At 56.7% G+C, this 26,748-nt stretch overlaps 1 protein-coding gene across 2 annotated transcripts in view; it reads right to left on the minus strand.

Moving 5' to 3' along the window:
* The window catches only part of TRAPPC10 (trafficking protein particle complex subunit 10), a 78,938-nt gene that overhangs the window by 17,175 nt on the left and 35,015 nt on the right, over positions 1 to 26,748 (minus strand). For both annotated transcript variants that reach the window (XM_044250789.1, XM_044250788.1), the window contains exons 5-15: positions 23,681 to 23,876; positions 21,733 to 21,844; positions 19,164 to 19,411; positions 9,667 to 9,813; positions 8,904 to 9,018; positions 8,059 to 8,135; positions 7,199 to 7,290; positions 4,742 to 4,882; positions 4,313 to 4,425; positions 1,142 to 1,656; positions 233 to 374 (exon numbers count right to left, since the gene is read on the minus strand). In XM_044250789.1, the coding sequence (XP_044106724.1) occupies positions 233 to 374; positions 1,142 to 1,656; positions 4,313 to 4,425; positions 4,742 to 4,882; positions 7,199 to 7,290; positions 8,059 to 8,135; positions 8,904 to 9,018; positions 9,667 to 9,813; positions 19,164 to 19,411; positions 21,733 to 21,844; positions 23,681 to 23,876 (1,898 nt within the window). The remainder of the gene's footprint in view (positions 1 to 232; positions 375 to 1,141; positions 1,657 to 4,312; positions 4,426 to 4,741; positions 4,883 to 7,198; positions 7,291 to 8,058; positions 8,136 to 8,903; positions 9,019 to 9,666; positions 9,814 to 19,163; positions 19,412 to 21,732; positions 21,845 to 23,680; positions 23,877 to 26,748) is intronic.

Below are 26,748 nucleotides of genomic sequence, written 5' to 3' on the forward strand. Positions count from 1 at the left end.
TGAACTAGAAATAAAGTGCTTTCCTTGAATTTCTTCCCGAATGGAAGATTCGGAGCCAAATAAATACATCCCACTTGGCCCGAGAGACCGAGAGACTCCCTCACTAGTGTCTGACATGTCAAGTGCCACGTGGGGTTCACTAATCTGCTTACACCAACTCCTCCCAATTTTCGGACTTGACCCGAGGACAGCGGCTCTGGACGGGGCTCGCCCGTGCGGGGGGCGCACTCACCGGCCAGCGGCGCCACGTGCAGCTGCGGCTCCTGCGAGTACACGTCGTACTGCACCAGCGGGTAGAGATGCGGCAGCACGAACCACACCGGGCCCACCGAGGCGCACAGCTGCCGCAGCGTGTATGTTCCGGGCTCCTTGGCCTAGGGTCAAAATCGCATGTTGTGACGGTCAGCCCCCGCCCTTGTGACGGGCTTCCCAGGGGAGGCTGCGCCCCTGTCTCTGGGAAACGCCCGCTGCTCTCCCCCTCTCCCGCCTACCCTGCGGCTCTGGGCCCCCACCTCGGCGCGTGGGCTGTCCCCCAGCGCCCTCTGAGTCTCTTGCGGGGGTCTTCTCAGTAACGGATGCTTAAACCTGCCTTTCTGCTTCCAAGAACGTGTTTTCAATTTCATACACGTCATCTGTGGCACTATTTTCTGCAAAGTGTCTCACGGGACCTTCAGCACGGGCTCTGAGCCCTGCACCGAGCCTCGGCCACTGCGCCCGTGACCGCAGCCGAGCCCTCCTCGGTCAGCAGGACTCACAGGGTGCGCCGAGGGGAGGCGGGTATCAGAGCGGGCCCCGAGCCGCTGTTCTGACATCCATGTGGCCCACGAAAGGAAAGCCGAGTGGAACAGAGAACTGGGCCACCTCCTCTAAAGGGTCATTTCAACAAATAAGGGTATATTTTAATACGGAAGAAAAAAACTCTAAGTCCAGTGAGAGCAAAAATAATTACCCATGTTAAGAACTTCTTTCAAAATCTATGAGCTGTCATAACACCGCGTTAAGCGTCAAGGATTTCGTAAAATCTCAGTGTATTTGTCCTTGAGGATATACGCAAAAGCCAAGGGAAGGCCCAGCGCCAACAGCTCTGGCAAGCTCGAGACCCTTCCTGAGCATCTTCTAAGTTGCCCGCGCCCCCACGTACCTGCGTCCTGAATGTTATCCTGTTGGGCCCCGGCTCCAGGGTCACGTCGCTGCATTTGAGCACGTGGGCGCCGTCCTCCAGAGCCACGCCTGAGGGTGTCTCCAGAGAAGTACTGCTCTCCTGCCTTCTCAGCAGCATGTGGACATTTTTGCAGATGATCCCTGTCGTGTTCAAGGAGTGGTCAGAGGGACTCCTCTCGAACATCTCGTACAGCTCCAGCGCTGGCAGGTTGTTCTGGGCGGCGGGGAGGGGCGAGGTCTCCGCTGGAAAGGTAATGACCCCGTTGGCCGTCTTGTGCTTGGTGAGCCACTCGGCCGTCTTCCGGTAGTTGTTCTTCTCGATGCTGAAGTGGACGTTGATGGCGATCTGCTCCACGCGGACGGGGATGGGCATCTGGCTGCACAAGGTTATGTCCACGGAGAGAACGCCACCCACGTGGACCACGGCGTTGGATGGGGTAAAATGCAGATCTCGCAGATGTGCGAAACAGTGCAGAGGGAGTACGATCTTCTGACCTGCAAACGCACATCACCACGAGTTACTCGCCACGGCTCGCTCTAGACCGCCTCCGGCCGGCAGGGCCTTGGTCTCCCCGGGGACCTGCTGGAGCACGGAGCACACCCAACACGACAGGCCAACAGGCCGGGCTAGTCCAAAGAGACAGACGCAAACCTCCCCACCCTACAGCATCTTCACACACCAGAACACGCTACCCGGTCAAAGGTAGAACATAACCTCGATCTTAGAGAGGCCCCCAGAAATCATAATGTCTGAAGAGATTCAGCTATGCTCTGTTCTGGCAAACCTAAGAGAAAACCAGTCCGTTAACACCTGAATTTCAAATCCACACTTGTCAACAGTCCGATTCTTGGAGCTGCTTCAGAGAATTCCACCCGTTTCCCAACTACATAAAGAAATTACCAAGTACGGGTGTCTACGTTCCCCCCATGTATCCGGAAATCAAGCCAGGTGCGCAACAGCCTATGAAGTCAGCCAATGAAGTGGGGAGCCCTGCCTCCCGGACCCCAAGCCTCGCAGCCCTCTCTGGCCTCCTTTCTGTAAGCACCCGGCTTGCTGAGACCCATAAGGCTGCCAGACTGGTCGGCATTTTTGAGCACGAATCTACTAAAGGCAGGACTCGCAGAGACCAGTGTGGACGCGGACGTCACAGAGTATCTTATTCGTACGGACACCTTGAGGGACACGGCAGGAGAAGCACGCGTGCCCAGGCTCACACACACGTCACATAAAGCAGACACGGCCCACGGCTCTACCGACGACCAATGGGGCACATTTAAGAATCTAAAAAGACCAGCCAGTGCCATCTGCTCCTAAGAAGACCACGCAGATGGCCGGCGAGAGGGCGCAGCACCCCCACGGTCAGTGACCCCTGCTACCTAAGGCCATGTCTTCGGAAGCCCTGGACGTCAGGGAGTCAGCGACTGCCAGGGGCCGTGCTGGGGAAGTGGGTGTCCCAGCCCCCAGTGTGCCCGAGCACGCAGCCGCTCCTCTGGGAGACACCTGGGCAGGAGGAGTTCGTGTCTTTATCCGAGGAGATAGCAGAGCACCCCCTCTCCATCTCCTCCCGGCCCATGTCTGTCTCTGTCTGTCTTATGGCCACGTCAGGGCAAGTCAGGAGGGGACGCAGTGTCAGAAACCGACTATGCCGGCACCTTGACCTTGGACATCCAGCCTCCAGAGCCAGGAGCAGTCACGCTGTTGTTCAAGCACCCAGTCCGTGGCTCCCTGCGACAGCAGCCCGAGGGGACCGAGGCAGGAACGACTTTGAGCAGGCACTCTTTGGGACAAACGGAACACGAGGAGCTGAATGTCACATAAACTGAGCTCCACACACAGCTCCATCTACGAAATAAACCTGCCAAACTGTTAGCCCAAACCTGGGCCACTCAGACCTACCTTCCCCAGGGGGATGCTCCTATGAGGAGACGGTCAACCAATTCCAGAAGGCGGGAAGGTCTACGAGCTAACGGGCCCGATGGCCCAATGGCCCTTACAAAGTCAGTGTCTGACAACCCAGACATCACACAGCTGAATGGATAAGCAGCGAGGGGTCCGTCCACACAACAAACCAATGCTCAGCCACAAAGATGAATGAAGCACTGACTCAGGCCTCAACACAGTGGATCTTGACACCATGATGCTCGGTGACAGAGCAGGTCACAAAGGACCACTACGGTATGGGTTCCACCTACACGAGACAGATGGAAGGTGCCAAAGGCTGGCGGGGGCGGTGGCAGGAGGAAGGCTGGTAAGAAATAAGTATGGGGCTTCTTTTGGCAGGGATAAGAATGTTCTAGAATTGACTATAGAGTGATGGCTACACATACATATGTGAACATACTAAAAGCCACTGAACTATACACTGCAAATGGCTGAGTTCTACTCAATAAAGCTGGTGTGTTAGAAAACAAACAGAGATGGGAAGAAGTGTTCTAAGTTACAAGAGAACCGAGGTGTGACACTCGGAGGCGGCACATGGTCCCAGACTGGCCTCCAGCAAACATAGTTCACAGACACATTTTTTGAGTCGCTGAGGGAGACTGGAAGATAGGCCACTAGCAGCTCAAGCGAGAACCCTGTTCTCTGGGGTCTGGGGACGCCCCTGGCGTCAGAAGGCCATGCAAGACGGCCCCAGAGTGGCGTGTGACACGCGGTGTGGGTCACGGAAAGCCCAGTAGCAAGACAGCAGACGCAGGTTTGGTGCGGCGCGGCGCAGTCGAGCCGGTGAGCCAGCCGCACGCACCGGGTCAGCCCTTCCAGCTTCCCAGAGCATCAGGAATTTCACAAGAAGTTTAAACCTCACTCGGACCTGGGCAGTCAGCCGGTAAAGCAGAGTCTCTCTCAGAAGGACAAGGGATAGATCCCATGGGCTCTCACTCCTACGTGGAATTTAAGAAACAAAACAAAGGAACAAACAAAACAACAGATTCCTAAGTACAGAACAAAGCGGTGGCCGCCAGAGGGGCGGTGGGGGGAGGGGAAGAGTGCACCCGTCACGGGGAGGGGGTGGCAGTGAGCCCTGAGCCCCGTGGAGAGGTCCGGACTCACGGTGTACCTGAAACTAACAGAACACCGCACGAGAACTAGATTTCAACATGAACAAACAAACAAAAATTTAAAAAAAAAAGCCCTCCGAAGAGCAAGTCTGACCTGTGCCGTCTGTCTGGCGGCTGGCAAAGCTGAGTATCTCTTGGCAGAAGTGTTTCCGCTCCTCCTCCGTCAGGTGGTGATCACTGGCCAAAAGGCTACTGGTCTGAAGGTAGCTGGGGGGGTGGGAGTCAAGGGGTCTGGCAAAAGGACCCCACCCTGAGTGGCGCCAAGCACCTGCGGCTTCACGGTCCCCAGGGCCTCCAGGGGCAGCCCGGTGGGGACCCTCCCTTCTGTCTCAGTTATTAGGAACACAGAAAGAGGCCGGACATGTGGACGAGGCACCTAACTTCCACATGACACGGGACATCAGTGCAAGGCAGGCTTTCTCCTCTATGAGGTGCTTACTGAACACTTCCCGTGGGCGCCGCTGCCTAGGACAGACAGACAGCACGTGTCCCACCACACGGCAACGCCACACTTAAAGGATACTTCTCAGTCTGTCCGAGATGCTTCTGACATTCGGCGAGCTGCTTCCTTGTGTGCGTGATCGGGAGAGCCCAGCCCTCGGCCAGGTAACTTTTCAGTGCTCCTTGAAGATAGATTTCCGCCTTCTGTGGAGACTTCTTCCTCCTTGCAAATCGACAAATAGAAGCTTTCGTCATGGTTCATGGTCACCACCACCGGCCTGCCACCTTCTACACGCGCACGCCACGCCACTGCGCCGTCCCGGTCCGTCCCTGACGCTCCCAGGGGAGGGGTGAGCAAGCGGACCGACAGCCGGGCTCGTGCTTGGCCCGCACGGTGCGCCCGACATCCTACATTCGCCGCAGAGCTTCCACGGGGAATCTCAGCAGGAGGAAGTAAAGGCCACGGCTCAGTATTTTGGGCTGAACCACAAGAATGCTAAGGGCAGAGCAAGGTGGGGCCTGTGCACAGGGACAGAGCCCGTCAGCCAGGGGAGCCTTAAGTCCGCACCCGATGCCGATGGCCCGACTGCAAGTGCAGCTGGGAAGGACTCGGAAACCCAGGCCAGCAGCCCTGAGCGGCCTTCAGAGCATTCCAGAAAACCACGAAGAGTTTAAAGAGCCACACCCGGCACCCAAGAGAGGACCTTGCAGTCCTGATTTCGACCTTCAAGCCGTCCAGAACAAAACCAAGTTTAAAGCACAACTGAGGACAGCCGGCCGAAGCCACAGGGACGCGCAGGACCCGTGCCCCCCGCAGGGCCGCCACTGAGCACGTGCACAGAGGCCGACACGGAGCCAGTGCTCGCCCCTTCCGGGCTCCCTGGGGGGACACCCCTCTGTGCTCTGCGCTATGCTCAGAGATGAGAGTTCTACGCGCCCACGTTTCAAAGGGGTCAGAAGCTTCGATTCTTCTTGTTACTGTCTGTGGCCAAAGACTCTCACGTTCCAGAGCAGGGGCCCTACAGGCCGTCCCTCAACCCCCCGGCGAGTCAAGCCGGAACCAGGACTCGAGGCTCCGATGACCACGCCAGTGCCATCCCCCGGGGCTCCCGGGCTCAGAACGCACGGGCGTCCACACGGGCTCAGCTCCCAGCAGCAGCGGACGCGGCCCTCTGCCCCACGGACTGAACACGCCTCCGCTGCCCCACATGGACACTCCGCTGCGCCAGTCCGAGCCCTGACTGCCCATCCCCGGGCATGTGACTGGCCAGCTGCCCCAACCACGTCTGGAAACCAGCAAGTTCACACAGATGCTCCCGAATCCCTCCGCAGCTGCTTGTATCAGTTCAAGTCGTCTTCTGGTCTCCGCTAATAAAATTAATTACAGATGTCAAGATAGCATCTCAAGCACACACTGGAGAAGACTTAAACTTATCTTTTCCCTTCGAATTTCTATTCCTTTCCAGGGTTCTGAATGGCAATTACACTGCCAGCCAGGCTTTCTTCCCTTCGATAGGCTGATTTTATCAAACCCGTGAGAAAAACGCTAAGTTCTGAGTCTTCTCTCCAGCACCCAGCCCCAAAGCTGGGGCGAGCCTGGGGACGTTCGCAGCATGTGCACACCATCGCCCCCTCGGCCCAGAGCAGCCCACTCGTGCGCGCAGAGCACACGCAGGGACTGTAACCGCTGACCTCCGGGCTCTCCATCTGCCCGTGGGGCAGGTGACACGAACCAGAGAAAATGCTACGGGAGAGACTACTTCAGGATCTGCATCCCAATCTCTGCCACTGGATGAAAGCTCCCATTTCCTCCCAATCCTTCCATTAAATAAAACTATAATATTAGCTATCATGTATGTTTTAACAGCACCTGCATATAGAAGTTCGTTACAGTGGGGGCGCCTGGGTGGCTCAGGGGGTTAAGCCTCTGCCTTCGGCTCAGGTCATGATCTCTGGGTCCTGGGATCGAGCCCTGCATCGGGCTCTCTGCTCAGCGGGGAGCCTGCTTCCCCCACTCTCTCTGCCTGCCTCTCTGTCTACCTGTGATCTCTGTCAAATAAGTAAATAGTATCTTTTTAAAAAAGTACGTTACGGGGCGCCTGGGTGGCTCAGTGGGTTAGGCTGCTGCCTCCGGCTCAGGTCATGATCTCAGTGTCCTGGGATCAAGTCCCACATCGGGCTCTGCTCTGCAGGGAGCCTGCTTCCCTCTCTCTCTCTGCCTGCCTCTCTGCCTACTTGTGATTTCTCTGTCAGATAAATAAATAAAAATCTTTTAAAAAAAAAAAAGTACGTTACGTTAGTTTAATTAAATAAAAGAAACACAAAAATCAGTGACAGATATACAGGGTAACAAGCTGACAATCTCTCCATCTGGTTTTCAGGAGAAATGGAGAAACAAAGCGGACGCCGACGGGCTGACAGGTCCTCCACTCTTCATTCTACACATCGATGAACCTTCATAGTAACCCCACACGACAGACCCTCTCGTACTGCACACGGGACATGTCTGAAACTCCAAGCAGCGTGCATGGTCACTTACATGTAAAACTCGGCCAGGTCCTTCCCGACGAGCCTGGCGGAGCGGGTCCTCCCGACGCTGGTGTGCATCTCGATGGCGGCGTGGGACAGGTCCTGCGGGAAAGGAGACGCCCGCGTCAGCCCGAACTTCACCGCCGGACAGATCTGACACTGACCCACCGATGCTGAAGCAGAAGACCTTGTTCTCAACATCACTGTTCACCTCGCATCTGCGTTCGTGTTTTTATGGAACGTGTGACTTATACAAAGTCGTTCACATGCACATAAATTACGAAGCGTCGTAAGAACTGAAACACGAACTCGGTGGGCGAGAGTATTTAACTTCTCAAGGTACTTTCCAAATGTGGGCAGCATTTTTACGATTTTTCTCACGTTTTGGGTAACAGGGACAAAAATGCTCTGTCAACGGCCCCCAGACTCCCTGTGTGTCAGGAGTGCGGCCGGCCCACCCAGCCCCTGCCCCGCTGTGCTTCCCACAGGCTCTCCGAATCAAAATCTTTAAAAATCAAGCACAACACCTCGGTTTGAGTCTAATGCATTTTTTTGGTACATAGAAACCCATTCATTATCATTCCTTATAATTTCTATTCTACTGAACGAGCAATGCCACTTTGAATAAAATTATAAATCTCCAAAGATGCTCTTAGGTCTACTTATGGCACCAGGATACTAACGAATGTTTCACGAACAACAAGTATCCCAGTGTCACCTGCGGGTCCCTTGGGCACCTCAGAGAAACATAAAGGCCAGTAGGAGGTGGTCCCCAATACCATCCCGTTCCCTAGCCCAAGGCCACGTCACAGCGGAGTCTTCAAGAGGCCGCACTGTGCCGGGCAGACAGGCACCGTCCATAATACTTACTAAGTAGTGCTTTTCAAAAGCTTCGACCGATGACAACGCTTCTTTGAGTTTCTTGTAAGGACTCTGAGCTGTGTTGGCTTGAACAAAAAGAAGAGTCTATTCATCCTCTGTGTGAGGTCACGAGTTCACATTCACCCTCTAATGCCACAGCTCGGGGGTTCGCTGCTGCCTGGGAAGTCACCAACGGCCACGCACCTGGACCCACGCCACTACATCTGTGCTTGCCCGAGGAGGACAGCCACGACAGACTCTCAACCCTGCGTGTAGGATTTCATTCTCGAGGGAGACTAGAGTTCCTAATTCCATCACTTCCGCAACAATCACACGTGTCTCAGGCTGGAGCCCGGCAATGTGAGCGTCACACGTCCCCCCGTGCTCGGGGCCGCAGCGAGGCTCTGCCTCTGTGTCACTCCTGCGGCCCGGCTTACACCTGTGAGAATCGGCGGGGCTCCTTCCACAGGGCTCTCTGACCTATGAGTCGCATATGGGGTAAAAGGATTTGTCTGACCACGCTGCTCCGGAACTAGATCCCCTGGGATTCAGAGGGACATGGGTGCGCCTTGACGGCACACAGGCCGCGGAAAGCCATGACGGGCTTATGGAAGCCTGTGACAAACCCAGCAGCAGTTTTAAAACCCTTCCAATTTCTTAAACTATGTCTAACGTTTCTTTACGTTAGTCAAAGGTAAATAACATCTTACATATTCATGGGGTCAGCTAACAAGGAGTGTAATTTCCCAAAGCGGGGGAGAGCTCATGGTCAGAACTTGAATTAAACGAGCCCAATACAACCGACTCTCCCATTCCTCGCCTCTCCCACTGCACAGACACACATCAGAACGTACCTGTTTCGGGTCGCTCAGCTCCCAAACCTGCCAAAAGATCCACAATCCTGTTGAGGTCCTCTGAGTTAGGGCCTTCCTCTGACACAAGGCCACACAGGTAGCCCAAGGACTTTAGCTGTGGAGATAAACCCACAATTTCAAGTAACTGGCAACAGCAGTCAGCAGAGAGTTTTTGAATCTGAACATAAAAGTAAAAATCCAACTAAATTCTAGAAGAAACCTAGCCTTCCGACCCGAGTAATTCTCCCCTGCACACAGAAACACATCTCACGGGGACCATTTCACCCTCACGCGGCCCGCACGGCAATTCCGAGCGTCCGGGGGCTGCTGTTCTTGGCTTACACAGCTCACCTGCCTGCACGGTCCCAGGCTTTCGAGGCCCCCTGCCCAGTCTGCACCCCGCGACCCGACACCGGCAGGCCGTGTGCTGCACACACCGGGTGACCGTCTGTCACTCAGGCAGAAGCCACTTTCATTTCTACATGACGCTTCCCACGTCCCCCTTCTCTGATCCCCCTCCAGCTCCCGCCCCAATTCCTGGCGCAGAACGTCTTCGGCACAAACAGGGCAAGCGCTGGGTGTCCGCTGAAGAGTGACACTGGCCGGGAGCCATCCTGGGCCTCCCGACTACGAGACCACCCAGAAGTGACTGGCACTGCCCGTGCGACGACTCAGCGAACCACACTCCTCCAGACAGCGTCCTCCGGCCACCCGCCCGAGGGCACAGCCCAGACAGCACGCACGCCTGCGTCCGCGCGGTCACCTTTTCGGTGGCGTAGCTCCACAGGCCCACCGTGTGGGCGACGTTCGAGTCGATCTGCGCCCGGTCGCAGCAGCCTTCGATCCTCTGCAGCACCTCCAGGCAGCTGAGGAACACCCAGCAGTCCAGCGCGCCGGGCGGGACGGACACCTGGAAGGTCCCGCACGGGCGTGGAGACAGGGCCGGAGGGAGACACCCCCGCCCCGCGCCCCGCCCCGCGCCCCGCCCCGCGCCCCGCCCCGCGCCCCGCCCCGCGCCCCGGCGAGCCCCTCCCAACACCGACCCCGCCCAGCTCGGCCTCTGCGCAGCTACGGAACGAACAGAGCACGTGGTCATGACCGCGTCGGTTCGCCTCCGGAGAGCAAAGGGGCGATCCACGTTCAATCACGGTTTTGGGTTTTATGTTCCCAATGATAATGAGAGCCTTGGGAGGGACGTGACTTTCAGCAGGAGGGTCTGAAAAGCTTCTTGAGAAAAGGCGGCTGCACAAAGGGCTGACCATCACCTCTGACTCTAGGTCTGAAGGGTACACGTCAGGAAGGGCAGGAGCTGGCACCTTGGGACGGCACTGGGCCCATTTAGGGAGGACCCCACTCAACCCGTGAGCCCTGAGCCCGAGACTGCTATCAGGTGACGCGCATTATCTAATCCGTTCAGTTTTCAGGTGTGATTATGTCTAAAAAACGGGTTCCTTTGGTCAGACACAGACTCTGAACCATTACCCTCAAAAAATAAACATGAAGTCTCAGATCTGCCTGAAGATAACCCAGGGGACCATAGAGAGGGACACCGATAAAGAAGAGAACGGTCACACAGGGTGGCAGCTGCTGCACAGGGGGTGGCGGACCGAGAAATCCATCACGCTACCTTCCCCGCCGCCGCCACCATACGGACCGGAGCCCCAGGTCCGTGACGCTCCCCTCCCGGCCACCGTCCGGACCCGAGCCCCCCAGGACAAAACTAGCAGTAACACAGTAGCGCTGTGTTATCGCAAATACAGAAAGCGCCTCCTGTCCACGTCTGATTCGAAGATGCACTTTTCCCCCCAGTAAAGCATCTCTGAAACAGGAACGTGTCTCCCCGTCGACGGCCTCAACGACACTTCATGTTGGCGGGCCTGACTGCTTTCCTGGCCGCACGAATCCCACGAGGGATCTTACAACCAGTACCCCAGTTAGGACTCCAGAATCAGGTCACCTGACAAGGGACGCTGCCCAGTGCTGACGAAAGGCTCCTCTGACACACCCTGAGCACTGAGCACACAAACACAAGGACCCACAACCAAATGGAAGGAACCTGAGTGTCTACATTCCCCAAAAGCCAAAATGCCCCGGCTCTGCAAAATGAGATAGACGACTTAGATCCTTCCAGAAGAAAAATGGGCCTAGAAACCATTTACACCATCAGAAGCCCCTCCGGCCCAGACAATGGGCCACACGCCAGGGTCGCAGAGAGGAGCTCCGGGGCAGGACGCAGCCCGGGGACGAGGACAGGGCACATCCCTCCCTCCCCAGTCCCAGCAGGGCGGGCCCTCTTGGCTCCCGGGTACCGCCCATTCTGGGGCCATCACCTCACAAGACACTCAACGCAGGTGCCTGCTCGACAGAAGCGTCTCCTGGGCCGGCGAGAGTATAGGAAACGCACCGAGGCTACACATGGGGCTTCAGACTCAGATGATCCCAGTACAGAAAGGGAAGACCCGCAGCCTGAGCAGGGAGCAGCCACGGAGAGGGGCCGAGGGGGGCACTGAGAGGGACCACAGAGGGGAGCACTGGGAAGGGCTGCAGGGGAGCACGGGGAGGGGCCGTGGGGCAGCGGACACGGAGGGGCCCGGTGCAGGCTGGCAGGTTTCTGGGATCTGAGCACGTGTGGGCCGCTGTCCCAGAGCAGGGAGAAGGAGAGAACCGGAGAGCAGGTCCGGAGAGCAGGTCCGGAGGGCACATCCTGACACGCGCAGGCTCCGCAGAGGCCCACGGCATGACAGGAGGCCCTCCTCTGGGGAAGACCGTGGACTAGACACTTCACTTTCCGCAAAACGCAGGTGCCACCTTGGTGAGCCCCGGCAAACGGTGCAGGGAAAGCGGCTGCAGCGGGCAGCAGCAGCTGTGCAAGGGGCCGAGAACGCACAACCGCCACAGACCAACTTCCATGCCACAGGCAGCCGCGCAGACGGGAAAGGATATGGTGGGCAGGGGCTGTGGGACAAGGACAGAGGGGCACCTCGCGCCTGGAGGGACCCCACTGACTGCTGGCTCCGGTCCCCCGGGGGACCCCCAGCCACCCCGGTGCTGACAGCTCCCTGGCCAGGCTCTGGCCCCCCCAGTGCCACTTGGGCCTGTCCGCAGCGTCCCCCGCTGGCCACCACACGCCACCGAGGCTTCTGCTGAGAGACACCGGCCTAGGGAGGGAAACTAGAGGGAAATCTGCTTCAGATTTCTTCTGGTTTGTGAGAACGGGTATGAAAGCAGGTCTTTTGTGAAGGTGAAGCGGTATAAAGCAAACTTTCTCTTCTTTTTCAAAGATTTTATGTATTTGACAAAGAGAGACACAGCGAGAGAAGGAACACAAGCAGGGGGAGTGGGAGAGGGAGAAGCAGGCTTCCCGCTGAGCAGGGAGCCCGATGTGGGGCTCGATCGAGGACCGTGGGATCATGACCTGAGCTGAAGGCAGACACTTAACTCACCCAAGTGAGTTAAGAGCCACCCAGGCGTCCCTAAAGCAAACTTTGGAAAATGCAGATACCAGTGTATCTTCTTCAGTTTGTCTGAGTCTGTCTTATCGGTCACCCCAAGAGCTGTTTTACCATTTCCTAAGCCCACAATTAAAGACCTTCTTTTTATTCTTTCTTTTGTTAAAGCTTCGTATTTTTGCAAGACTGAACACCGAGAAACACAGCATCATGAGGTATGAGGAAGCCCCCCATACCCACCCCCACTGGAGACCCACAGGTACAGGGGCCCCTTCCCCCCACCTCCTGCCCCCGCCCCCCGCCCAACATCCAGCTCTGGCAGTCGCCACCCCCTTCATAACCCCATCCCTGGCCAGACGCCCCACAACAGACAGCTGTGAACGCTGTGAACGCTGTGAACCATTGCAAACGTGTGCATTCTTGTGCGTCTGACTTCTCTCGCTCTCATGTCCGCGACACCGGCCCCCTACACGTCCGTCATTTCCACGGCTGTCTGCCAGTCTGCTGTCCAAACGGATCACGAGATCGCACCCACGCATGCGATGGACGTTCAGGTGATTTCGTGGCCAGCAATTAATAACACGGCCACGAGCACGTCTGTGTTCATCTCTTGGCGCACGCATAGCGCGGCTGCGTATGCCCAGACGGGACAGCGGGGTCACGGGCACGTGTCCATGGGGCTCGGAGCAAGCACCTGCTCCCCCCCTCAGCCATGCGTGGGCTCCTTTCCCACCTGCTCGCTGAGGCCAGCCGGGCCTGCCACTGCGGATGTCCCGGGACGTGTGCCGACCTTGCCCACAGACCCAGTCTGGACCTCGCCAGGATGAAGGGCATTCGGCGCCCTTCCACGTGCCTTCTGGCCATCGGGATAGCGGCTTCTGCCGATTCTTCTACTGATCTGTCAGCGTCCTTTCGTTGTTTGGCAGGAGCTCTTCACACATTCTGGGAGGCGCCCCTCCGCCTGCGCATCCCGCCGGTGCCCGTCCCGGCTGGGTCCTCGCTCACGCAGTGCCACCTGCCCACGAAGACAAGGTCTGATGCCAGCGCAGTCTAGCCCGTCTCTAGCTTCCTTTACGGTCAGTGCCTTTTAGTCCTGTGTCAGAAACATCTGCTAACTTCCAGATCAGGGAGACAGTCTCCCATATCCTCTTCTAGAAGCTTCTTTTTCTTATCTTTCATGTTTGGTTCAAAACCCCTCCTGGAATTGTGTCTGGTATGAGATCGAGGTTGACTTTTACATATAGACATCCAGAAGACTCGCTGAGTAGACTGTTCTCGAATTCACTCAGTTAAAATGTTCCCCAACTGCCCCAGTTCTCAACAGGGTCCTCCCGGGTGGATGAGGACCTCGGCCCCTGGCACTGCTCCCATCTCCGCCCGCCCTCTGCCCCACCAGGTCCCACACGTTTCCAGACCATGGAACAGCCCAGGCCTCGGGGCACCACACAGACACTTCCAGGTCTCTTCAAATTCCAGGCTCAGAGAGCTCTGCAGCCTGGCGGGCAAGCCCTGCCTCACCCCGAGGGCCAGCTGAGCGCCCTCTCAGTGCCTTCGCGGAACTGCCTCTGCCCTCAACACGCTCTCGCATTCGCCACCACAAGCCACGGCTACCTGGCGAGTTCTCGCGCGGCCTGCTCACTGCAGTAAACGTGAGGCCCCCGGGACGGGGGTTGGGGTCTCTCGCTCTCTGCTGGAAACGAGCGCCGGGAATGAAAACTTGCTTGGCACAACCCGGGTGCCCCGGGAAGAGCTGCCGCACGGAAGCCTGGAACTCCGCCCCTCCAAGGCCGCTTCTGGAAACCTTTCCCAGCGCACAGGAGGTGCCACGAAAATGACCGCTGAGCCGAGCTGAACCTCCCGCGCTGGGAGGGACCTCTGCGTCCCCGATGCTCCTGTAGCCGAACATTCTTCTTGGACGCCCTGGCGACACTGCCCCGACCCCAGTATCCACAGCTGGCTCAGTGCACTGGACTGCGGCTTTCCCGTGTCAGGAGTGACCTGCTTCTTCCCCGTCCGCGTGCCGTGCCCCCAGCCCATGTTTACCCCAGTGCCCTGCAGGCCACCGACCGGCCCCTGAACGACACTTGCCAGTCCTTCTTCTGTCCTCAGAGCCACCGACCCTCACCGGTTCTTCCTCAGCAACAGCTCCGGCACTGACCTGTCCTCCTGTCCATCCCTGCTGCTGTTCCACATCAGGTCCTCGCGGCTCCGGGTCACGCAACGACCCCCGCAGAGCTTCTGGAACACAGCAAGCACTCAGGGACCCCGAGCCACACTCCTCAGCGACGCCTCGGCTTCTGTCCTCTGCTGCCTGAGCCTCAGAACACAGATCCGAGTGGCCAGCCAGGAAGGCACCCCTTTCCTGTCTCATCCAGGTAAATCTAGGAGCTTCTACCACATGCAGCCCCTGATCAGAAACTAGTGGACTGGCCATGATGGCCTCTTGTGCCTGGCTCTGGCCAGTCTCTGGAGCAGGTGGCTCTTCTGGGACTCTGCTCCTTCTTGGCCTACCCCGTCTGGGAACCGAAGCCAACAAGAGACAAATCAGTACGGACAGAGATGCATGTTTTAAAATATCATTTGGAAAGTCATCGTAACAAATAAAGAATGGCCTTCTAGAAAATATCTTCCTTACGTTCTCACTTACAATTTGGTAAACATTAAACTATATGTGCATTATTACTTTTTTTCTGACCAAAGATACAGGAAAACAGGCACTTCTGGTGTAAATGAAAAATGGGAAGACCTTTCTGGAAGGCAATGCGACAACGTGTATACTAAAAGCTTTAAAAACGCGTGTGTCCTTGAGCAACTCCACGTGTATGAACACAGCATGTGCCGACGGACGGGGGAGAACCCGCACTGGAGCGGAAGGAACCCAGATGCTGCAAACGGGACTGACTGGACGAACGCACGCCCTCTGCGGACCGCGAGCCCCGGCCACTGCACACCTCCCATGGAAGCAGCAGCATTCTACCTTTACATTCATAGACAACATACTCAATGTTTGGGAAAGGGAGGGCTTTTTTTTCTTTTTTAAAGTTGTAGAAAAAAGAAATACTCTAAGCTTACGTGAGCTCACACAGCTGCGACGCTCCGTGGGTGTCAGTCCTGATCCCTAACAGCGGCACGTGGCAGGTACAGTTTCCAGAATCGGGGCAGCTGGCCCGAGGCTCTTCCCTGGCACACCTGGCCGGGACTCCGGGTCCCACTACAGAGGTGGCGCATGCTCCCGTGGCCCCCACCACCACGTGGCCCCCTCTCAAAGAAGAGACTTGAAACCAATGAACAAGTCAACCAGGCTACCAGCGCGTTTTACAAGCCACAAGAGCAAGCGTACCCAGCCTCTTCTGCTAAAGCAACGTCACATTTAGAAGTGCACGAAAGGCTTTGGGCTTGAAGGGTCAACCGAGGAAGCTGAACCCAATGAGAAGTACACCCGGCCCTGCTGCGAGCTGCCCCCAGCCCCCCGTCCACACAGCTGTCCCCCGCCTGTGATGGCACCACGCCAAGCCCCCTCAGGCCTGCGTCAGAAGCCACAGCGCCACACCTCCGATATAACTGTGAAAAACAGCCACCGAAAAGCTGCCCCGTCACCACAAAATGCGTCCGTTTTTTCGAATAAAGCTAAATGTGTAAAAAATGTAAATAGTCTGGGGTATTCTGAATTAAAAGGAACTCTAAGAATACACTTTTCCCGGTAACTGCCCCCTGAAGATCAAACAGCGCCCCCCCCCCCGAAGCCGTCCCCAGAGGAACCTGAGATGAGAGTGGAGAGAAGGGTTTTGCGCCCGACGTCCCACGCCACCTCTGCGGTCTGACGACAACGCTGACACAGGCGAGCGCACAGACTCCCTGTCCTCGGAAAGAGCCGAGAAGACGTCAACAGGGAAGGCCACGCGGGGACCTGACTGGCAGGAGGGGTGACGTGCAGGAAGCAGCGTGCGCATCGGCTCCCCGGACACGCTCCGCACCCACACGGCAGCCACGGTCTGCCTCCATCTCACGGATGGAAAGGGGGGCTCGAAGGGGCAAGTGAACGAGTCACGGGCCCTGGCGGGGGGGCGGGGGAGGGAGGGGTCTCAGCGCAGACCGTCTGTCCCCAGAGCCCACCCTCCGTGCTAGACTGTCTTCCTAAAACCTGTCCCGACAAGGACACCTGACGACCAGATGAGTCCCACTGCTGGGACAGCAGAGGGGCCAGGAAGCAGCTCCCAGCAAAGGGCCGCGAGGGGACAGCACTGACGCTGGTGCCGACCCCATGCGAGAGTGAGCGTTCGGCGAGGACTGTGCAGGCTCAGCCGTGGGACGGGCGGAGTCGGGTCACAGAGCAGGTCGGCGGCTCGTGCCCCGGGAAGCTCACCAGGCCCGGCGCATGCCCGGGGCCCAGCTGCTGTCCACGGCACTCACGTGGCAGGGACGCCGAGGACGGCACACTCACAGGGCACCCCCCCCCCGCCGCGGGTAGCACGAGGAGACCAGGGAACAAGAAGCTGGTCGTCAGGATGGAGCCAGAGAGAGCAAACACCGGGTAAGTGTGTCCTCACCTGAACGCCGCTCTGCTCCACACATCTCGGGCGGACACAGCAAACCGGAAAGGTGCACGGTACCACCACGTGACTCCGTGGGAGGAAACGGTCCAGGGGACCGTGACCACTGCCCTCGGAAAAGCACCCGGGGAGAGACTACTGCCCCGGGCGTGAAGTTCACCCCACAATGCGAAGCGCAGGCAAGGCCCCGGGGAGCGTCTGCACGGAGGCCGACAGCCTGGACATGGGGCCGCGTCAGGCGACACGCCGACCTGGGGCTTTCCCGGGAAGAGCCCCTCCACCTGCTCCGGGCGTGCTTCCCCGGCCAGCCGAGGGGGCAGCAACGACCCGTGTCCACACACTCCTCTGTGGCCAGAGGCGGCAGGCAGCTCAGGAGATAAGCCAAGGCAGGCAGGAGAGCCCTCCGTGTGTGCTGCTCGGCCACGAATGAGTGGAACACCACGCGTGACCCCAGGCAGCCCGCCTGCCCCGTCTGGTCGTGCCAGAGTGACAAGAGACCCCCATGAGGACAAGGACGCCTGTGAGCAGGCATCAGAGAAGGCCTCCCCGCTCCTCCCCTAGGTCCCCAGAGGCCTCGCAGGTCCCGGGAGCTGTAGGAAACGCAACCACAGCCGCCCTAGGCCCCTCCCCCCAGCTTCCAGAACGCTTGGCAGAGTGGCAGGAGGGGGTGGCAGGGGCCCAGCTGGTTCCCTGCGGGGTCAGGGGTCCCAGGCGGCGACACCAGTCACCCGGGCAAGGCTTCCTCTCCTGTCCCGAGCTGGCAGCTGCACTGGGACCAATTTCCTGGGGCAAGAGAAAGAATTCCAGATGAAGTCTAACTCTGAGTCTAACAGGTTGTGACTGGTGGGGGCCCAGCACTAAGGGGCAGGCCCTGCGCCACCACCCAAGCCCCGGGCTGCAGGACAGTGCCTCCGAATGGACCCACCCGGGGCCACCCTAGTCTGAAGGTGCTGCCGGTGACCCGCCTGGGACCTCCCCCACACCCTACTTCTGCCCCACACACTAAGATGACAAAATGCCAGGCAAATGTCTAGGCCCATGGACACGGGCAGCCCTGCCCTTGCGGCCCTGGCTCTGCACGGCTGGATGGGAGTGACCGAAGCAGACTGTCCAGGTCTATGACAGAGCCACAGAGCACCCTTCCGAGGTGCAGAATCCTTCCCTCATTTGCTTCTTTAGGTATCCTGGCCAGACAAATAGTTGGACACAAATTCCTACACTCGTAAGTTTGCAGCTCAGCTAGGCTAGGCATTTCTCCTTTGGAAATTAACTGAAGTAATTTCTCTTCGTTTGGGTAAAACGACATTTCTACCGAACTCAGCGCTGAGCCTGTCCCTCAGCACTCTAGGGCACACAGCACGGAGGTTACCCAGTCAGGGAAGACGGCTCCACCCGGGTTCGGCAAACACAATACGGCTGTGCTCGGACCTTCTAACCCGCACCCCTCGGGCGCGCCGGCAGCGGCACGGCAGAGAGAAGGTGAGCCCGTCCAGGGTGCAGCCCGACCCTGGGACCGGTCACGTGGCTGGGTGAGTCACCGCACCGCTTCCAGGCTTGCCACCCTCTTTGGAAAAATGGACTCAGACCGCTCCCCTCGCTCCGAACCTGGGAATGGGGTAGGGTGAGGTGGGGGTGTCTGTGAACCCCGAGACCCCTGGCAGAGAGGTCATCGAACAATTAATGGGAGACCCCCACCCTGCCCAAAGCAGACCATCATGGACGTTCCCGTACTTCGTTAGATCATGTGACTCCGTGAGCGCAGGAGCCCCGGCAGGGACCGATCCCTAAGGACCCCGCTCCGCCACTGTCACAGAGTCTGGCCTCACTCACGGGTTTCATTCATACACGCGCCCATCGGGAACCCTCCCAAACCTCCATGGTAGTAATGCCCACGTGCCCAGCTGTTACCCATGTGTCCACATGCAAAGCCAAAAGGCAGCTCCAAAAGCAGGTGAAGGTCCGCCTCCAGGGCCTCAGGCTGCATGTGCGGCAGGGGAGCGTCTTCCTGGAGGATAAGCCCAAGTTCTCCCCAAAACTTCCGCGAAGAACCTGACCTAAGAGTCCAGCCCTGGGCCAGTGTGGACTCCCCGACGCTGAGAGCAGAAATGACACTCGCGTGATCAATCAGCGGAGAGAGTAACTCTGCGACCCACGGGACTCAGAGAAGAGCCCCTTCCTGCGGCGCGAGCAGCTCCGCGCCCGGCCCGAGGCCCGAGTCTGCCTCTGAACAGGGGAGAGGCGGGCCAGCGGGGGAGACTCACCTCCAAGAGCTTGAGCTCCTGCACGCAGCTGTGCAGCAGCTCCAGGGCGCGCTGGGCCACCTCCCACGGCCTCTGCAGGAAGAGCAGCAGGGTGCACTGGCGAGAGAACAGGTAGCTGCGCAGGTCCAGCAGCGTGGCCTCCTGCCTCTGGATCAGCGCGCGCTTCTCCATGTCGATGGGCTTCCGGAGGATCAGCCCGTTCCAGCTCCTCACCGGCTCGCAGAAGAAAGTCAGCCAGTTGGCGCCGTCTAGACAAGCACAGGGCATGAAACGCACGGACTACAGATGACCTCACCTTCCCGCCATTCCCGCTCGGGGCTGTGAGGGCTCCTGCGGGCCGGTTCCCACGGGCACTCCCACCCAGCTCGCGGCAACTGGTGATGGGCGCAAAGCCACGTGACCTGGGACGCAAGGCGCGGCGCCGTACCATGCCCAGCGGGTCGTGACCAGGTGGGCAGCTGCAGACTGCCGGGCTAGGAGGGCAGGGAGGCCTCGGGCTCCGTGCTCAGTGGGCTCCGGCAGAAGGTGCCAGGCCTGGGCTGGAGCGCACTGTGCCAGCTGCTTCTGCCTGGGTGCCCGGGCGCAGTCCGTTCCCGGGCGCGTGCTGGTCTATCTGGCCCCTAGCCTTTTCCTCCCTACGGAAGCCTCACACCTATCTCTGTCTCAGCCCTGCAGCGACCTGAACCCTCTCCTGGAGAAAAGGACAGCAGGCACAGGAAGAAGCAGTAGCGGGAGCAGAAGGGGAACATTCCTGCTCATCAAAAATCCCCAGCGAGGCACCCCTGTTCGAACTTACAGCCCCAGACTCAAACACGGCCTTAAAGTAAGCATAAGAGCCCACGATAACTAGTCATTCAAGCCATAGAGCAAAAATTTAGTCTATTTCTCTGGCTCCAAAAGACAGCCGTCACACCGCCCCGCGCTGCACTGCCCCCAGGAAGCCACTCGATATTGGCACAGTGGTGTTACTGAACACCTCCGCTGCTAACAGCTTACTGACTGGGACGTCTACTCAGAGCCGCTCAAGGCCACAGTCGGGGGTGCCCACCCCAGCCCTCACAACACCTCTGCCAACAGGCCCCTCCGTCGGGCCCTCTGCCCAGCATTCTCCTGGCTCCCTCTCCCATTTCACTCAGGCGTCTGTGTCAATGCCACCTTCTCGGAGAGCCTCCCAGACCACGCTAAGATCGCCCGGCACCTACCACCAGACTCTGCCCTGCACCCGCAACGCCTTCTGAGCCCTACGCTCATCACAACTACCGGATGTGTTTTCTCTACACCTGTGTCCCCTTCACACAAGGTTCTGTTACCTACTACATTCCGAACAGCACCTGGTCATACGGGACTCTCACTAAACATCTGTTAAAGGAACACACAAAAACAGACCATCTTAGCATCCAGCTGCCAAACGTCGGTCCAGCTTACCTTTGGATTCTAATCTGTCCCAGATGTTAAAAGGGAGAGAACAAAGAAATTATGCAAAATATGATGTAAGAAACATATAAGACATCTAAACATGTACAGTACGGAGATGCAAAATATAATCTCACCCCTTCTCACATTTTTCAAGTTTAATGAGTAAATACTTTGCCCTGGTTATGTCTACATTCGTGCCTTCACAAAGTAAGAGATGCAAATCTGAACTTCCTAGAAACTGGTCTGGAGAGAAAACCAATCGGAGCCGTTCGTCCTCATTTCTATCATTTCTAAAACAAAGACGGAGCCCGAGCTGACTGTCCCCGCACCTCACCCTCCTACGGGTCTTCTAGCAGACACTACGGTTCCCTGAAATCACTCCTTTCTTCACAGGCCGTAGCAGGGCCCTCGCAGAAAGATCGCCCCACAAAGACGTCTCTTTCCACACTGTGGTGGCGGTCAGAATGGAAACCCCCGAACGTCCAGCAGCAAGGGATGGCCGGATGAACCCTGAGGAATCCGCACCGGGAAGCACGATGCAGCTGCGACTGAAAGCACCTGAGCCCGGACCCGTTAAGCTGGAACGACGCCACGATGGGCTGTCGGTACGGACAGACGTCTACAGGAGAGGACGCCACGTCCATCAAATCAGGCAGCACCCAAAACACCCTGCGAACGATTACGGTGAATTCTTTCTCTGCGCAGGGCTTCCCTGTGCTACGTCTGTACGTCTGAGAGTGTGAAGCTCTAAAAGGAAGATGAACGCCCACGACAACGGTGCCGTTTAGAACTCTGCCGCGAGCCTCGCGTGTTCCAAAGACAGCCCGTCAACGGAGGCACAAGACTCCGACTCTTACTAGCAAGGAGGCCCAGAGGCGGACGTGTAACTAGCCAGCTGCATGTAGTAGAAAAGATTCTTTGAACCTGAACAACACCTTCTTCGCAAATGCTCTTCCTGCTTAAAACGCCTCTAATGGTGAAAGCGACTGGTTCTGAGTTCTCACCTCGTTTCCTATTTGAGGATATGTCCTGTAGCCCTTGCACAAAATACTGAAAGTGATGTAATCCTTAGCCAAATAAATCACGGCAGCTTCCAGACCACGTAAGAGCGGATTTGCTTCTGGAAGAGGACCTGCGTCCAGCAGCTACTCACCCCCCGCGCCGAAGTTGACGACGTACTGAGAGAACAGGGCGTCCAGCTCGTCGTACTGTACCAGGGCGTCCTCGAACTGCTGCAGCATCTCGAATACGAAGGCAAGTTCTTCCTGGTCCCCCAAACAGAAGTTTTTTAGAAACCAAAAATGTCAATCAACTTTCTGAAACGATGTGCTGCTCTTAAAGATGATAACAGAGGAAAAGCACGCAGCACTGAAAGTAACTCTTCACTCATTCCACTCAGGAAACCTCAATTCCGTGACCCCACGGTGTTAGCAGCGACAAATGCCCAAAGGGGAGGCCGAAGGGAGGTACGAAAAGGCCACTGTGAGCCCTGGAACCGTGTCCACGGCCCCGAGCAGCAGGGACAGGAGCAGGCACCCTTGGTTGCTGGCACGGCCCTTGCTAACTAGCGTGCGTCTGTGTGCAAGAGGGGAACCTTCTCCGTCTCCTGATCTAACCAGCCATGTCGAGTACGAGGGCTCGCAGATGTGAACTGTGCTCCACGGGCTAAAATCCAGCTCTGTGCTTATTTTGTTAAACAAACTGTTCCAGCTTGGCCATTAGGAGCCTCCTTTAGGTGGTGCCAACATCCTTCTGATGGACCTCTATTTTCCATCTTCCCATCTTCCTTAATTTTCCAGAAGTTTTATTCCTGGTCCATCTTGTATTTTCCCCGCCCCAGCCCTAAAATCAACCACTTCTAGAAAGATCCCTGGCACTCATTATTAAGGATGGGGTCTAGAGGTGCCTGGAGGGCTCGGGAGGTTAAGTGTCTGCCTTCAGCTCAGGTCATGACCCCAGGGTCCTGGGATGGAGCCCCGCATCAGGCTCCCTGCTCAGCGGTGGGTCTGTCTCTCTCTCTCTCTCTCCCTCTGCCTCCATCCCCCACCCTGCTCGTGTGGTCTCTCTCAAATAGGAAGGAAAAAAAAAAAAGAAAGAATGGAGTTTAGAAACCAAGATCTTGGCACTACGTGTGCTTACGTGACTGCGAAGTCATTCTTTCCTGGCCCGTCGGAGGACAGAGCGAGGAAACACACGCACATGTAACCCTCACATGCATGCATCTCCATTTCTCAGATTCCCACCCCACACCGCTGCGTTCACTTGGACTCCCCCGTCCTTGTCTGTAGCTCTTAGGAACCAAGCGGAATGAGCCTGAAAGGTCAAGGGACGGGGCCGTCCGAAAGGTCGGTAACGGGTCAATCCCACCGTGAGTGGCCGACGGGTGCGACTCCCTTATGTGCATGTGTCGCCCAGATACCACTAAGACATGAGCAACAGAGTCAGAGTTAAGCACCAGGATTTCTAATCAAAATGGGTCTTTTATTTGTTCAAAGTGCATTATTTCTTCAGTAATTTATACACAGGTGGAATTTAAATACGAAAATCAGGGTTTTTCTTCTGTCAAAATATGGCAAACAAGAACCAGGAAACCTAAGGGCAACGTTCCTGTCACCCTTTGCAGTGTCAGCAAGGTCCCCCAGAAAGTAGCTTATGACTGTCCTTTATTGGAACCTGGGACTATGAAACCAAACGACAAGGTGATAAATGCTGCTGGGAAGTCACGGCCTACTGCCAGGGTCATGCCGGGGGCAGGACTGTCACCACTGCCAGCCTCCTCGGCCTCAGCCACCTCCACGGTAGAGACCCTGGAAGGCCCAACAAGTCAGCAAAACCCACACTACTCCGAGGCCACGGCCCTCTCACAGGAGGCCAGATGCCGAGCTCGGAGGCCGCAGGAGAGCTGACGGCAGCGAGGGGCACCGGGGGGACCACCTCCCACCCGCTCGAGAGCCTGCAGACGGAAACGTCGGTTAGTGGCTGTGTCCTGTCCCTTGGGTTTTAAAAACTACGCCAGTAAGAATTACCACCGAACACCCGCCTCACCGACCAGGACAGGAGCAGGAACAGGACACGGTCCCGTTCTACCCGCCGCCACACACCTGCACCATGAAATAGTCGCAGAAGCTCCAGCCTGGCTCGGTCCTCTTCTCCCTCAAGGTCCTCATGTCGTCCTCAAACTTGCCGAGGTTTTTGGTAAAAGACATAAGAAGCGAAGTCCTGAGTTTGGTCAGGAAGGCATTCCAGGATTCCTGAGTTCGAGAAGAGTCCTTCAGGGGGTCGGAGAGCACGACACACCTGCGGAGACACAAACGGACTGTCTGGAAAATACTGTCCAAGCACAGCACGTGGTCCAGCTGCCACTATTTCCCTGCGGTGCCAACTGTCATCCTCCCCCACTTCCTTCCTCCCCGGCTGGTGACTAACATCAGGCGGGCGGTGAGAAACCAGACTGGGAAGAGGCTTCATCAGAAGCTGGCTTAATGCCCCACGCGCCGTCACCACTGCAGAAGGACGGGCGGCCGGAAGGGATGGAGGACGAGTCGGTCTCACACCCGGCCTCCAGGGCTCCCGGAAGATCAAGGTGACCACGTCCCCAAACCGCACATGGGCTGCCCTCCTCAAACACCACTCTGGCTCCCGGAAGCTGACAGGACAGAGCTCAGTTACGGGTGCGGCCCAGAAGGGTCAGCAAGGCACAGACCCGGCCTCGCTGTCAGCTCTGCTCCTGCTATTCCTGGCCGAGCCCACCCAACTTCCCGGGTTCTCCTCTCTTCGTCTAGCCCGTTCCTACTCATCCCTCCAAACCCGGCTCGGCTGACACACGTCCTCCTGGAACCTGGCCCCGCTGCTCGGCCCCCACCAGCAAGCGTCATGCTGCAGACCCGTCCTCTCTGTGGGTCCCGCTCTCCCCAGACCCGAGACCCTGAGCACACGGGCAGATCCCACAAAGAATTCATAAGTGAAACTTAGAGACTATAACATGCGGCTATGATACAGTTTCACTACAAAAAGAGGGCGGCTGGCCGGCTCCGTCAGCAGAGCATGCAACTCGAGCTCGGGGTGGTGAGTTTGAGCCCCAGGCTGGGCACAGAGGCTGCTTAAAAAGGGGGAAAAAGGAAAAATAAAAGACCATCCATGGTGTGGAAACATCAAAGGCATAAAATTACAAGTTTCCAGGAGATTTGGAAGAAACAACGTGTCCATCTAACACACTGGAAAAGCTAGATCTCTTGATCCTTGATAGTAAGAATTTACAGAGAAAGTGATTAAACATGGACTCATAAGTAATTTTAAAATACTGGTGCTATAAGCTTCCGTATCTTTCCTCAGTGAGTGCGTCGCCTTAATCACTAGCAAGGAGCAAATGGGCAGATTCTAAGTCTCGGTGGCGCATCAGGCCCTTTGGGGGAAGGGCTCAGTCTCCAGAGTTACAAATCAGCAGAAAAAAATGTGACATCACTAGAGTCTGGACGATCCACCAGGAATAATCAGTACCAAGAAGATGATCTAAAAATCGGTAACTGGCTGGAATTCCGGACATCCCACCCCACGGTCTGGTTCTTCCCCTGAAAACAGAGGGGTCCCACCAGCTCACTGCTACAGCCCCAGACGACCAACATGCGTTTCCTCACTACAGGGTCTGCTGGAGTCTGTCAGGTCAGCCTTGTATCCTTAAGCCCTTCTCAAGGCTGTGAACCATCGGCATTTATCCCAGAATTCTCCCCTGAAACCAGACGGTGGAAGGGGGAGGAAATGGCCAAGAACCCCAACCAGAGACAGTCTCTGTGTCCCGTGAACTGCTGCTTACCACAGATTAAGTTCTCCAGCCCTTATTGTGCCCTTCAACTCTCACTGTTTCTAGACCTTTCTATAACAAAAAAGAACTATGCTTCAAAAATTCTCATTAAGTTTGGACGGTCACTTGGAAAGGAGAGCCCAAAAGAGCTGCTCAGACCAGGGGGCGCCCAGTGTCGAGAAGGGCCCCCCCCAGAGTGCACTGGTGGCCTGAAACCCAGGGCAGCCGCTCCCAGGGGTCCAGTCCCCACCAGTCAGGGGACCACCGCTCACACCGGCAGCTCACGGGTCAGGTACAACATGGACAGCAACACTCACCAAAAGCCTGAAAAGTGCACAAAACCTTCAGCCAAGCAATCTTCCTTTTAGGGATGGAGCTAAGAGAAGAACGAAGGATGTACACAACATCCAAGTTCGAAAGATGCTTACGACGCCATTCATCCTCAGCGGTGACATGTCTTCCAGCAGAGGATGGCATAAACAGCTAGGGTGTCACCACTAGGGACTGTCACACACTCATTGATGGTAATGGCGGAGAAACACATCCACTGGTCGTGGGAACATTTTTACAATGTATTAGGTGCAAAGCAAGTACAAAACATGCCACACAGTACGTTGTGGGCACACATGCTCCGTGCACCTGTGTGTGCGTAAAAAGAAAAGGTTTGAAAAATAAGTACCAAATATGAAGAGTTAAGATCTAGTTTAACTTGGCTTACTGCCTTCTAATACTCCTACCATGAACACGCAGTGCTTCTAACCACAAACGATAAAGAAAACAGCAGGCTGCCGCAGGGCCAAGTACGCCAATGTTTCCAAAGGCCGGAAATCACACTGGCTAATCAAACAGCTGTCAGTACAGAGTTATCAAATTCGTACGTATGAAAATCTGACCCAGCTCTTTATTTTAAAAAATAAAGTACAGATATGTTAAAGGTAGCTTGCAAATTAATGAAAATCCAAATGCTGGAAGGCACATTTATAGACGGAGATGAAATGTTAAAAACTTGGTAAGTTAGGTTCCACATATAAAGGAAGAGTCATTCAAAACAAGCTAGATTTCAGTGGCTCAGCAGGAGCACACCTTAAGCAATCAGATAAAATGGTAACGCAGACTTAAAAAAAAAAAAATCAAAGGGTACTTTGAAAAAAATCCTCTAATCTGAACATGTCACAGGTTTAGACGAATATGCCCCATTAGTACCAATTTACGTACTTAGTCAAATCCCAAAGAAATGAGACGGAGAGGCTGGTTGGTCTGGCCGTCAGTCAGCGTTCCCCGCCGCCCGCGGCCCCACGCTGCCCACCTCCGCCCCCGCAGCCTGCTCCTCCTCCTTCCAGAACATGTGTGCCGGCGTACCCGAACCACACA

This window comes from Neovison vison, chromosome 6 (genome assembly GCF_020171115.1).
Source record: "Neovison vison isolate M4711 chromosome 6, ASM_NN_V1, whole genome shotgun sequence".
Taxonomy (NCBI): domain Eukaryota; kingdom Metazoa; phylum Chordata; class Mammalia; order Carnivora; family Mustelidae; genus Neogale; species Neogale vison.